We start from the raw sequence: 13,856 nt of genomic DNA on the forward strand, positions 1-13,856 counted from the left end.
TCACTTTTAATTTCTCATTCTTCCTGTACCAGGAAAGGCGAAACACATCAGACTGACACACCAAGAGAATGTTGCCTGCATGTAGACAATTTTTAAGTTTTTTTTCCTGGATTTTTATTGGGAATTTCTCATTTCCTGCTCTTATATTTGCATTAAGCTTAACTTGCCAAAATGACCTTATGTAACAAGAGGGAATGCCACAAGTCCCTGACCACTGAGATATATGAAAAAAAAAAAGGAGGGTTTGGAACTGAGCATCTCTTATGACAACCTCCTTGAGCACTTTTTATGACAAACAAAAAATTGCACTTGTTTGCAATTTCTGGCCTCATCCCTAATATCTAAAATAGTGTTAAAACACTGCATTTCTGCAATATTTGAGCACTGATAATGTTTTTATAACTAACATAGAAACTTTTACTGTTATGAGTGTTGGGTTATTTGGATTTGGATATTCATTGAAGCAAATTACCAATGTTCTGATTCATTATAGAGTCCATTATTGAATATGTTTATATTGCATTGTATTGGATTGTGTAAGTTTCTTAGGAATCACATGTAGTATTTAAGACTTAATAATAAATAGTACATAAAAATGTAATCTGACTATTAAAAAAAGCAATGGTTTACTTTGGATTCAGTAAATGGTTTTACCATTTTAGCTGTGATAATTGTAACCAGATGCTTCCTATAATTGATAAATATTCTCTCACAACACAGCAGAAAAAAAATCATGTTGCATCTCCCTTCATTTCATTCTCACAAAAACAAGTCTGTGAAATAGGCTGGATTAAGGGAGTATCATTGGCTCCAAATTACTAAATATAATTTTATGGTTAAGGGTGGGCACACACCTATTTTTAAAGTTAATCCTTCAGCAAGGTTATTAATTTCAAAATTGTGTTATCTCATGGATACATTTGTGTGCATTTATACTTTCTTAACTATTTTAGTACATTAAAAACTATATCCTATTATTAATGTAATTTATCTTTATTGAAAAATATACTGGTAAGTATAAAAAATGGTTCAAAGGAACCTTCAAAATGTATTTTTATGACACTGCAGTAATTAATCACTTTTCTCTTGGCTTCATCTTGGCTCTATTTTCAATTTGGGATTATTATTTTACTTTTTGCTTTCTGGGTACAGTTCTCTCTGGTGGTGTTATTTATTCATCCTATTTACTACATGTGATACATTACTGATGTAATTGCAGACATCTTTAATAGAATCTGCTCCAATAAATGATTTGGAGAAAAGATTAGATAGCTTCATGTCAGTTTTCCCAGGAGAATTACTACAGTTCTCAGTGGATTCAATGTTTTCTAAAATTATACTGTAAGTATTAATCAAGGAATTGACAACAGCACATCCATCATTTCAGATTGTTTTATCTCCCAGGGAAGATAACTCCAGTTGAAGAACTTAGAGGGTACAGTTAGAGAAGACACAATTCTTTGTTCCATGTCACATCACCACCCTTTACAATTCTTCGCATGCTTGAAGACAAAAAGTGCTGACATTTATCAGTTTTTTTCTTATTGCAACGGATGTGGAATTTGCTTGATCATAAATTTCCTTGGGAGCTGTACCTGAATCTGTATCATACAGTCTACTATGTGCTGTGCTACTAGGATACCTGCTTAATTTTATTCTACTAATCATTTTTAAAAATATTTTTATATATTTTTTAATAAACATAAAAATTCAATATCTACATGAACAGTGTGTTGTCTGGGTACAGTTAATTTTGAGAAATAATAATAGTAATACTAACAATAATATTCCTAGCATTGATAATAATCACATAATAATGAAAATATTTGCTTAGCCATACCAATAAACCTTCACTGTATAATTAATCATTCTCTTAAAGTTTTAAATTTCTAACTTTGGTTTCTGTTAGCTAACCATTGGTAAAACGAATCCCGTTAAAAATATTCTGTTTCCTCCTTCTACTTAATTTTAAGTGTTAATCTATCCATCTCTGTGCATTCTAATATTTTTTAATTATACTTTCATCTGTAGGGAACTCTTCATTTTTCCATGTTGTGCAAAAATAATTCTTGCTGCTGTTAATACATGTAAAATTAAATATGTGTTCCCTTTATTGTACTTTTCTGGTAAAATACCCAACAAGAATATTTCTGGTTTTAAATCTATATGTTGCCTTATCATTTTTTCTAGCCATGTATGTACTTTTGTCCAGTATTTTATTTTATTTTTTTGCCTTTGAACATGTCCACCACATATGATAATATGAACCCAGTATCTGATTACATTTCCAACATTTGGCGGATATGTTTTTAAACATCTTTGCTATTCTTGCTGGTGGTAAGTGCATCTATAAAACATTTTATATAAATTTTCCTTATATGCAGTTAACATTATTAATTTTATACTATCTAAGGATTTAGTTGGGATTATGCTTAGCACTGTTAAAGACATATATTTAAAAAAGGACCAGCTACTTTACAAAAGTATGTGAATATCTATTTTAAATATTTATATTTTATAATGTAAGGAAGTAAATGACTTTTCAGGCTAACCATCTTTATTTAATCTTTGTATATATACAGTTGCCTAACTTTAAATTAGAATAATGAAAAACCTTACGGCAATGATGCTTCTTCAGAATCTGCTAATAAATTTTATGAAATTGAATTTACATTATCAAATAATATAATTTTTAAACTTTAATAGATTTTAAATCTGAAGGAAGAATGAAGATAAATGTCTGATGTTGTTAAACACTGAGTTGGTTCCAATTTGCATTTCTTAATTTGGATAGCTAAACCTGCTACAGAGGCAGATGGAAACAACAACTGCAGCAGATATGATTTTCTTTATCTCTGTTTTAACTCTAAATTCCTGAAGACCAACATATAATGACAGAGTGCCAAAATAGAGCCTATAATGGAGACTTTGCCGGTTTCCTGCTGAGACAAATGAAGCAAAAAATTATATCTGTAATCAAGATATATGTTTATAATATTTTAGATTTATATTGCATATTGGGGTATTTTAATTTTTGGGGTTTTAAATCGGCCAAATCTATTTAATTATTTTAATTTTTAATTATTGTTCTGTCTTGTGTTTTTAAATTGGCTGTACACCGCCCTGAGTCCTTCGGGAGAAGGGCGGTATAGAAATAAAATTATTATTATTATTACTATTATTACTATTACTATTACTATTACTATTACTATTATTATTATTATTACTATTATTATTATTATTATTATTATTATTATTATTGCATATTTTATATTTTTATGCCATATGATAAATAATATACCATACAATAATAAATATACTGTTCTTCTCCTGCCAAAATATTCTAACCGGTTTGAAAGTTCTTTTTAATCATTTTTAAGCAAAAATCTAAAAATCATAATTAGAGTCTATTGCCATGTTCTGTCAAAGCACTTAGAGGCCTCCAACATTGCCAAAGCCCTTCTGACAATAAATCAGGAGGTATGAAGTGATGATGGTGCACAACTTGTTGAACCTCATGATTTTTTTTACTTTCCTGAAAGAACAACAAACTTCCTACAGATCACAAAGAGCTTAGTTGAAGTCAATGGTTCTTGATTTAAAACGTGCTCAATCAAATGTTTAGAATCAGCCACAACAACAACAAAAAATTATTTATACTTGCTGATCTGTAATCTAATTAAAATCATTAAGAGGAAGAACACTTGCTCTTATATAAAGTGTACATTTGCCAATGTTTCCCTGATTGATGAGTTATGATCCTATCTAGGATATAAACAAAAAGAGCCATTCAGGAAAATTCACACTATTCATGATGCGTTAACAGAATGCTAATGTGTTTACAGTAATTTATAGAGAGTTTCTGATCCATCTAAGCTTACACACATGGACTGTAGTTCACATGATGGGACTTTTCTCCGTTTCCTTTTCTTACGCACTCAAAATTTGCTCCAGATGGTCCTCAACTCCACTGAAATAGACTACATAAAGTAAGGAGGGTGAAGAGGCATCTTTCTTGCTAGTGATAGTATTCCGTGGCTGGATGACTACCACTGGACATAATACAATGTTTTTATATAGTATTCACTGTGCTATAAGATATCTGTACATTTTGTGCATAGAATTACTGTGATACAATTATAGGGCGTAACTCATCTTAGAATACTGCATCATTTTAGAAGATATCTTCTTTCTAGGCATACGTTTGCCATAATAAAGCAAGGCCTTAAAAATTGTTGCCCAATAGGAAATTGCTGCGTTTATTTCATTAATATATCACAAAAATCATACAACTCCTGGCAGGATACAATCAAATTCCTTTTAAAAAATTCAGTATATCTCATGACTTTGAATCTTTTCATGCATCTTTTTTTCCTATTTTTAACTAATTCAAAGAGTTTGCATCAACCAGTTCTTTACATAATGTGAAGTTAATCTTATCAAATGTTATTTATTTTTGGAATACTGTAATTACAAGGAATAACTACAAGGAATAAGTCACTATTTCTACATATTTTACTGCCCTCTAGCGGTCTACAAATGCTGCAAACTGTTAAGAAAATAAAAAAAGCAATGATTTGTCCCAAAAATCCCAATAAAGAGAAATTATATTTTCAAAAATTCTGTAAATCATCTCTGAAAATTTACTATCTTACTTCCAAAGGTATAATTTTTTAAATTGTTAAATTTTAAATTGTTTTCTTTGACTTAAGTCTATCTACAAGTTATTCTAACTCAAGGTGTAAGCCTGATGCTCCTTTGAACCATCCACAAATGAGCAACCCACTTATGGTGGCTTCGTTAAATTCTTAATAACAAGAATATTTTCAATTAACAGACCATTCATTTTGGAAAATATAATGAACTTCACTGACCAGAAGACAAAAAATATTAAAAGCAAATATTGTAAAACAGGAGTTTTGCAGTCAGCCAAATATTATTTTAATGATAATGTGATGGAATATAGTAAGGACGTTGATTCCCAGGAGGGAGGGGATGCATTCCAGAGGAGTAAGAGGCAACTCAGCCCAAATATTATGTGTGAGAGAAATAGGATGAACACAGCCTCTCCATAAGAATTCACAGAGTATATTGTAGATGCAGATAGTAGAGTGCTCAGTCTGGCAAGATTTTGTCTACAGATGTGAAACATTAAAGAACTCAGCTTGGAAGAATCACCACATTTCATTCTTGGTTTGGGGCCTGATTTTTAATGCCTGTTAAGGAACCTATATATAGAAATGAAATACATGGTGGAACATGACAACAAATGATTTTCTTAGATGAACTAATTGATTGACTACATGCCATCAAGTGGTTTTAAGACTGTGTGGTTGCTTGGAATCAAAAATAACTTGATGGCATGTAATCAATCAATCAATCAATCAATCAATCAATTCATCTAAGAACATTCTTAACAGGACACAATCATTATCGTATGTTTTCAATTATTATTATTTATGGTTAATTAGTAGCTTCACTGCTAACAGCAACATCCTACATTCTCCCAATTATTTTAAAAAATATATAGTTTTTTTCAAAAAACAATTTATATGAGTGTGGAATCATCATTTAACAAATGAATGAAAAAAAATATGATTTTATAGGAATATCAAGATTCTTACCTTTTCCTGGGTTGACTGCACCAGGTAAACTGTCCCAATCTAGAGCCCATTTAGGACAAGGGTGAGGAGAAAACATTGCCTCAATCCCCTTTTCCTGCATTTCAAAGAAAAGAAAGGATTAATTCAGAAATCTGATTGAAAGTTCAAAATACTCTATCTGTACAATGTAAATCATTTAGGCATTAATGATATCCTGATATTAGTTATGTTTGAAATACAGGACTATTATAGACAAATTAGGTCCTGGCTTTTCTATTTTATCAAACCAGATGCCCCAGAAAAGATTTATAGTTGAGCTAGCTAAAACTGGAATTGTTTTCTTATCACAGGAACCAAAACATTCTCTGTTCAAATCATCACTCAGCCATGAGGTTACTCTTCAGATTATGTTTCTGCTTTATAAAGTTTACAAATTTAAGTTCAAATAAAATATTTTTATCACTTAAGAGGGATGTAATTATGTAATTAAGCAAGTAATACCTCTTCCATTATAGTACAAGAATTTCTAAAGCAACCCAAACTCAACCCATTTTCTGATTAAAGTTTCATTGTCATTGATGCAGAAGTAAATTATTTTATTTTGCAGGGAATAATTTAAGAAAAAATTAGAAACATTGCAGACGTGATAAAATACAATCAATTCTCCAAACTATTTTTACTGGTAAGTTCTTAAAACATAAGGAAATATTTTTATAGTTAATAGATCTAACCTAATAAAATAATTACCTACCATTAATTTTGTTATTGTTGGTCTTGGTCCACCTATAAACTCAATTTCCTCTGGAACATTTTCTGGCTCTTTAAAAGCTGTGAAAGTATTCGGCTGGCATTCATTTGGTAAAGGATATAATCGACAATCCGGGATATTTTTTATATTGCATTTGACAGTGGCTTGCTTTATTCCAGGTACTTCCAGAACCCTTTTGTACCAGCTCAATATTAAAGGCAGCTGTAGTATGTTGTTTTGGTGTTTCTTGCAGGCAGCCTTAAAGTGATAGATGAAACGTTTATGCACCAATTTGATGTACAAAGAGTGCCTTTCCTACTAAATATATATTACATGTACAATATATATAACTATGGTGTTGGTTTTCTTGATAGACATTCTCACAAATGGCTAACAATGTAGGCAGTTTACAATTCCAAAGAAAGTTGGAGATTTTGAACTCACTCCTAATTAAATGTCTAGGACTCCAAAATATAAAAAGAGATTGAATTGCTTAAACCCTACAACTATCAGAGTTTCCATGTATTTTTGTTTTCTCCATGAGATATTCAAAGTAAGCTACCATTCAACACTTATATTTATGCTGTATTTACATTTCATTGACTGTTTTGCTTTTGCAAGGTGCTGGGGGGGGGGGGAAACAAGGCAAATATTTCTTAATTTAACAACTATTTTATTTTTCCTATGGATCCAATTAGGCTGTCTGTGTACCGACTGACGAACCCAAGCAAGCAAGCACTGTCGAGACAAGTGACAAGCTGAGAAGTGAAAATGGCTGCAACAGCATAATCACACTTTGAACTTGATATAGGCATTTCCAAGCTAAAGTCACACAGACAGGATATGTTAACTTTGCAAAAATCTTGGTTGGAATTATACTTATGCCTTACTAAATAATTCAATAATTAATACTGTTCTTGAATAAGTGCTACTGAAAGAAATAAAATAGGTATTAATTACTAACATATGAGAGTTGATTGGATGAAATACTGTATAGTCTAAATAGAATGAATATGTTAACTTTTATTAAACAGTATGAAATACACAACTAAAATGAGCAAACAAAAAACGCTAAGGGTTTTTTTTATTTTAGAAATAAATAGTTATAGGGATGCATTTATGGGAAAGTTACACATGCATATTTACTGCATGTATAGATGGCAGTATAATTTATACATAATGTATAAATTAGGATTAGTTATAAGAAAATGTCCCAAAGATGCTTTTTTAAAAGGCAACTGGACTGTCTTTCTTGAACTGAAGGAACTTCTTGGATAAGAAGTGAAACATCTTCAAGGAAAAGTCCAGTTGCCTTTTGAAAAAGCACCTTTGGGACAACCATGACCTGGATGACTGAGAATCTCCATAGACTTATAGGAGAATGTCGTTATAGTTTTCATTCATGTAAGAATTTGTTTCAAGCAGGATTATCAACGAGAATTTATGATCTACTTGGAAAATATTAGAAGTTATAAATCCTGTTTATACAAGCTGTCCCAGACAATTGTAGACAAAGGATCTAAAATTTGGATTACCATATATTGATCTGTGTAGTAACAGCAATTTTAAACATACTTACATAGAAGCTATATTTTAGTAGACTAGTACTTATCAGTCTTTACTTTCAGATGTGAATATATAGAAGGAAGAGACTATCTATAGCAGGGCTATCAAACTCCCGGCCCACAGGCCAGATGCATCACGCATTGGCCATGCCCTTGCCCAGTTTAGCAAAGAGGGAAAAAGTCCCAATACATCACATGACGACACCATGACGATGTGAGTTTGACATCCCTGATCTATAGGCTAAAGATGAACAAATCCAGGAACAGACTGCAAAAGTTGAGCACTTCCCACCACTTATCATTGTTCAGGTTTTACTTTAAAAAAACAGATAAATTATTCATTCTTACCAAAAAATGATGGACGCATGGCATGAGAACTATATCTGTCAAAGTGAAGTAAAGTCCTTCAGCAAATATATGCTCCAGAGGTGGAAGTTCAGATGTTTTTATTTTCCTAATGTGAGAGGGCTCCCTGTTGGTAGCAAGTGGCATCTTCTGCAAAGTTAGTTTAGAGAAAGCTGTCCTCAGTTCCAAATCTGCAGAAGCAGGTTCCTGATTTTCCATAGTCCTATCTTCTTTTAAGGAAATATCAGCGCTTCCTGTCTTGTCAAGCATCTTTTGCTGTTGAACTTTCTGTCTTCTAATTTTATCATCGTTGTGCACTCTTACAGGTTCTCCCAATTTGTTTTCAAACAGCAGTATCTCTTTGGGAACATTCTCATGCAGATTATGAGATACTTTTAGAAAGTTTTCAACTGCCACAGGAATACTGATCTCACAAAGCCTAGTCCATTCACTAACCTAGAAATAGATAAGGTTGATGCAACAGTTAAAGTGCTGGATTACGACTGGGAATATTCAGTTTTTATCCCACTTTCAACTGAATAAATTCAATAGGTGACCTTGGGGTAGACCTTGTCACTCAATCCAACCTACTGAAAGGTAAACAGAGTAAAATGGAGGGAGGTGTAGATGAGATCCTGGAAAAAATATTGGATATGTCATCATCATCATCACCACCACCACTGATGTTATAAAGAGACTGACCATGTAGCTGAGGATTAGTATGATAGTGACAATCCACTATTAAACATAAGGATTCTAACAAATTGATTGAAATGGCATACATAAATTATTTGTTTTTGAAGCTACAGAAATAACGCAGTCCAGAACGCAGCAGCGCGGGTAGTGACGGGAGCAGCGTGGCGCTCCCATGTAACACCGCTCCTGCGTGAACTGCACTGGCTCCCGGTGGTCTTCCGGGTGTGCTTCAAGGTGTTGGTTATCACCTTTAAAGCGCTCCATGGCATAGGGCCTAGCTATCTTAGAGACCACCTACTGCCACCGACGACCTCCCATCGACCTGTGCGCTCCCACAGAGAGGGCCTCCTCGGGGTGCCATCAGCCAAACAATGCAGGCTGGTGACCCCCAGGGGGAGGGCCTTCTCTGTGGGGGCACCCACCCTCTGGAATCAGTTGCCCCCTGAGATAAGGAGACTCCATGACCTCAATGCCTTCCACCGTGCCCTTAAAACCTTCTTTTTCCAACAAGCCGGGCTGGCCTAATTCTTTTTAAGTGTTTTTAATTGTTTTGTTTATCGTTTTAATTAATGGGGCCAAATCTATCTATATATTTTTAACTGTATTTTAATATTTGTATTTGATGTTTTTATTTGGCTGTTCACCGCCCTGAGTCCTCAGGGAGAAGGGCGGTATACAAATTCAAAATAAAATAAAATAAAATAAAATAAAATATCTACTCATACATACCGGATCAGATTCAATTGCTAGCATTGTATACCTAAAATAACTCCAAGTTTGTATTCCTCAAAAAATAGTTTTGTTTTACCATACAAGAAGTTGGTTTTGAAGACTTTTAAGATGTAGCATTACGTCTAACATTCAAAGAAAAACAGGACTCCAGGGGATATTCTATGATAGTATAGTTAGCTATTTTATACAGCTTGTTCTAGACATCTATTGATGTGCTATATAGATATATCTTTTGCTTTTATATAAAGTAGTTTAGAAATATATTTGATCTTGATTGCAAAGCACATTCTAGATTTTAATAATAAACTCACTTCAGCACAAGCTTTCAAGCAGGTCCTTTTAAAGCCCAAAAGTTCCAAAACACCTTTCTTTGAGGGATCTGCCTCGTGGGTTTTCTGTACTATATATCTCAATACCACAGCAAGTCCTGCACGACAAAATCTTCCATTCTTTTCAACAACAGCAGGTAAACAGCAGGTCTGAACCATCACAGGAATTTCAGATCTTTTGATGAAGCTAATCTCTGGGTACTTTGACAATATTTCCTCTGTCTGTTGTATATCAGAAGTTATTTCATTTGGAGTTACTAAAAATATTTTGAAGATCTTACAATCACAATATGCCAACAGAAACAAGGATATAGATGTGTGCAGAGGGTAGATACAGTCTTCATTATGACCGAAGTAGTCTAGATATAGGTGGTCTTCATTTTCACTTTTCATTTTTTCCTTAAAAAATAAAGAGGTCGAAAATTATCAATTTACAAATCAATGTACTATATCCTACAATTACAGACCTCACAGAAAATAGATCATTTGGGGGGTTTTTTAGAACACGTAAACTAGAATTGATTCATGCTATGTATGGACTGCAATCCAATGCTGAGTTCTCTTCCCTGAAACATTTAGGATTTTTTATTTGTATCAGTATAACACCATTACCTTGTGTTGTTCCACCATTCGTATTACTGGTAACTATCAGAATCAAATTTTAAAAATATGGGTAAAATTTTTAAAAACATGGGTATATCCTTGCACATTTCTAGGAAGGTAGAAAACTGATTATTCAGTGGTGTATTAACATTTTATAACTTTCAAATGGTAATATGTTAACACTAGATGACATACCTTCTAAACAATTTTAGTTTAAGAATGTAAAATGCCATACACCTATGGTTTACACATTACTGGAATAGTGATTTATTATATTGTTTATATATTGTAAGAGCATCTCATTCAAGTATGAAGTACTTGAAAGTATGAAGGCTATTGCTTAACGCATTGTAAGCTGCCCTGAGTCTCCGGAGAAGGGTGGCATATAAATCAAATTTAAAAAAAAAATGCTATTGGCAATTTTACTATAGATAAGGAATTTTCATCATCTGGGGAGAATGGCCTATTCACAATATGGCTGTGATATAAGTATCAAAAACACATGACTGACACATATGACTTCTTTAAATTGAATTATGATTTGCAAAACTGCTGAGCAGTACTTCACTATTTTTATTTTACCAAGTATATTTATGAAGCCTGAGGAGGAAGGAGGCATTTTTAGAAATTAGAAATGGAATAGAACTTATTTATCAAAACTTCATGTCAAATTTATAGCAGAGCTTGGTATAATTAAAATATCAATAGTACATTATTTTAAAAATAATGTTTTAAAAATAAAATTGCCTAGAAGGAAGGGAACTGCTGGTTTCAGAAGGAGTATTTGCAGACATACTGAGGCCAAGAAACAAAGCTTGCTTACCCCAACATGTACAATACATAACTGTTCTTAAACATTGCTCATAAAACATTCTTTAATGGTTTTTCAGAACTTCACTACATGATATTGCAATTCTAAGTACTTCAAGTCCCAATAAATATTACAGCATTTATTCATGAATAGATATGCCCAGAACTGAACAGATGAATAGCAACCCAAAGCATTTTTAGAATAAATTACACTAAATCAATGGGATATACTTTCAAGTAAACACAAAGATGTAATACATAGGTACATGTTCTTAAAGCAGGACCCCATTATTGAATAGAATACTGTAAGGGATTCACTGACTTAATTAACAATTACTAATTAACACTAACAAGTTTCCACAAAAATATTTTGAATCACAGTTCCAGTATTTTCATTATTAGTTTTTTCTTTTCTTGCTTAATATTGCATGAACTATGCAATTAGTTTCTTTCTATTAAGTCTAAGGATATGATCATCTTACATCTATAACTACAGCCTGAACTTCATAGATGATCCTTTACAGCCAATGCATCAACTCCAGTTTTCAGAGTTAGTTGAAGATAGAAGCTCTCTACACTACTTTTAAACTCGTTTTGTAGAAACAAAGAGGTGAAAATCTCAATTAAAAGCATGCCCAAGGCAACTATGTTATTCCTTATTTACATCTGGGTTCCAACAATAAGAACTCAATAGAGAAAAAATATTAAGAGAATACATGAAAACATTAGAAAGGGTTTTCTTCATCTCATCTTTCTAGATTTGATTTCTTGGGGTTACCTAAATAACTGTAATTCCAATTTTTCAATTCCATAGTAGGTATTTTATTTGCATTTCTTTCACTTCTTGTACAGATTCAGTATGCAGAATTGAACATAAATTATACAAGTTTTAATCTGCTGGTATTGTACCTACCAGTAGTTGTCTGGTCAGCTGCTGTTTTTCCAAGAAAGTGAGAAAGGAACCACATCTAGATAAACTGTAATCTCAGTACAATTATTGAAATAAACCTGAATTGAATATGTGGCTGACTGTATATGCACAAATCACAATGGCGGTGTCTATCCTGTACAGGGAAATAAGAGCAAATAAATCGTACTATGGCTTCATATGTAATGTAGTGTGAATAATCACTCCATTAGTTGCCAAAAGTCATTCTGCCCTCATACCCCAGCCTCAAGGATCATTTGAACTCTAAGCCTTTGTACAAAAATTAAGTAAATCCTCAAATTGAGTTTCTCAATGACTAGCAACAGCTTTATAGCTTTTTTTGTTTCTAATGGAGGTTCTACTGAATAGTCAGCACATCACACCAGCTAAATACACACTATACACTGTACACAATGGGTATGAACTCAGCCAATGAGAGTTTAATAATTATTCTGGTAATCTTATGGTCCTCAAGAATTCTCAGATGTGAACTTCAACCTTACTTCAATCTGAACCCACAATCTCAATTTTGAAAAGCAAAATAGTTATCTTCCCGAGTATTCTTAATTTTGGCTGATATGGAAAACAGGATCAGAGCCAGTCATTATCTGGATGGGTGACCACAATGAAATCTTGCAACTGTCAGCTAGATTAGAAAGTTAAAAAACAACAACCAGAAAAGAGCAATAACAAACCATTTTTGTTGAGATATATATATATAAATGCTTATATATATATATGTGTGTGTGTGTGTGTGTGTGTGTGTGTGTGTTGAGATATATATATATCAACAAAAATGGTTTGTTTTATATATATATATAACAAATCATTTTTGTATATATATCAATCAACATCTCTCTCTGTGTATATCTATATCTATATCTATCCATCTATCCATTTATCTATCTATCTATCTATCTATCTATCTATCTATCTATCTATCTATCTATCTATCAATCAATCTATCTATGTCATTAGGTCAGCTCAAAGGAGACATTAACCTATATAACACCACCACCACCCAAAAAAACCCAACATATGGCTATGGAAAGGAAATACCGCAGCGGCACATAATTGAAAATAAGAAATCATATTTTAATTTCTATTTTATACTTCCACTAGCCACCAAGAATGCAGACAACAAAGGAAATAAAGACTGATCCCGATTGGGCAACCATCTGTTTGGAATGGTACAAGGTTTCCTGCTCGAGCAGGAGGTTGCACTAGATGACCTCCGAGGTCCCTTCCCCATCCTATGTTCCCCTTCTACATGCTTTTAAAAATTATTATTTTATTATTATTATTCCGAATGACATGTGGCGATAGGCAGGGGGGGAGGGAAACCACATCTGCAGGTGCCTCCTAATCGAGCGCCCAAGCCCTTCAGCTCCCAACCTTGAACCGGGACGGGGGGAAAGGGGCGGCTCGGGGACGGAGAACCGTTGCTCTCCCTCCGGGTATCCCTTACCGAACGGCTTCTTGTGACCACCCCCACAC

The 13,856-nt window shown here is 33.1% G+C and overlaps 1 protein-coding gene across 1 annotated transcript in view; it reads right to left on the reverse strand.

Moving 5' to 3' along the window:
- GSTCD (glutathione S-transferase C-terminal domain containing) overlaps positions 1–13,823 on the reverse strand; it is a 39,538-nt gene extending 25,715 nt beyond the window's left edge. The window contains exons 1-6 of the mRNA XM_070948477.1: positions 13,755–13,823; positions 12,345–12,495; positions 10,001–10,417; positions 8,265–8,717; positions 6,355–6,609; positions 5,625–5,718 (exon numbers count right to left, since the gene is read on the reverse strand). Of these exons, the coding sequence (XP_070804578.1) occupies positions 5,625–5,718; positions 6,355–6,609; positions 8,265–8,717; positions 10,001–10,411 (1,213 nt within the window). The 5' untranslated portion in view covers positions 10,412–10,417; positions 12,345–12,495; positions 13,755–13,823. The remainder of the gene's footprint in view (positions 1–5,624; positions 5,719–6,354; positions 6,610–8,264; positions 8,718–10,000; positions 10,418–12,344; positions 12,496–13,754) is intronic.
- Positions 13,824–13,856: the final 33 nt, after the last annotated feature.

The sequence above is a fragment of the Pituophis catenifer genome, unplaced genomic scaffold (genome assembly GCF_029215685.1).
Source record: "Pituophis catenifer annectens isolate HBS135680 unplaced genomic scaffold, rPitCat1.0.hap2 SCAF_8, whole genome shotgun sequence".
Taxonomy (NCBI): domain Eukaryota; kingdom Metazoa; phylum Chordata; class Lepidosauria; order Squamata; family Colubridae; genus Pituophis; species Pituophis catenifer.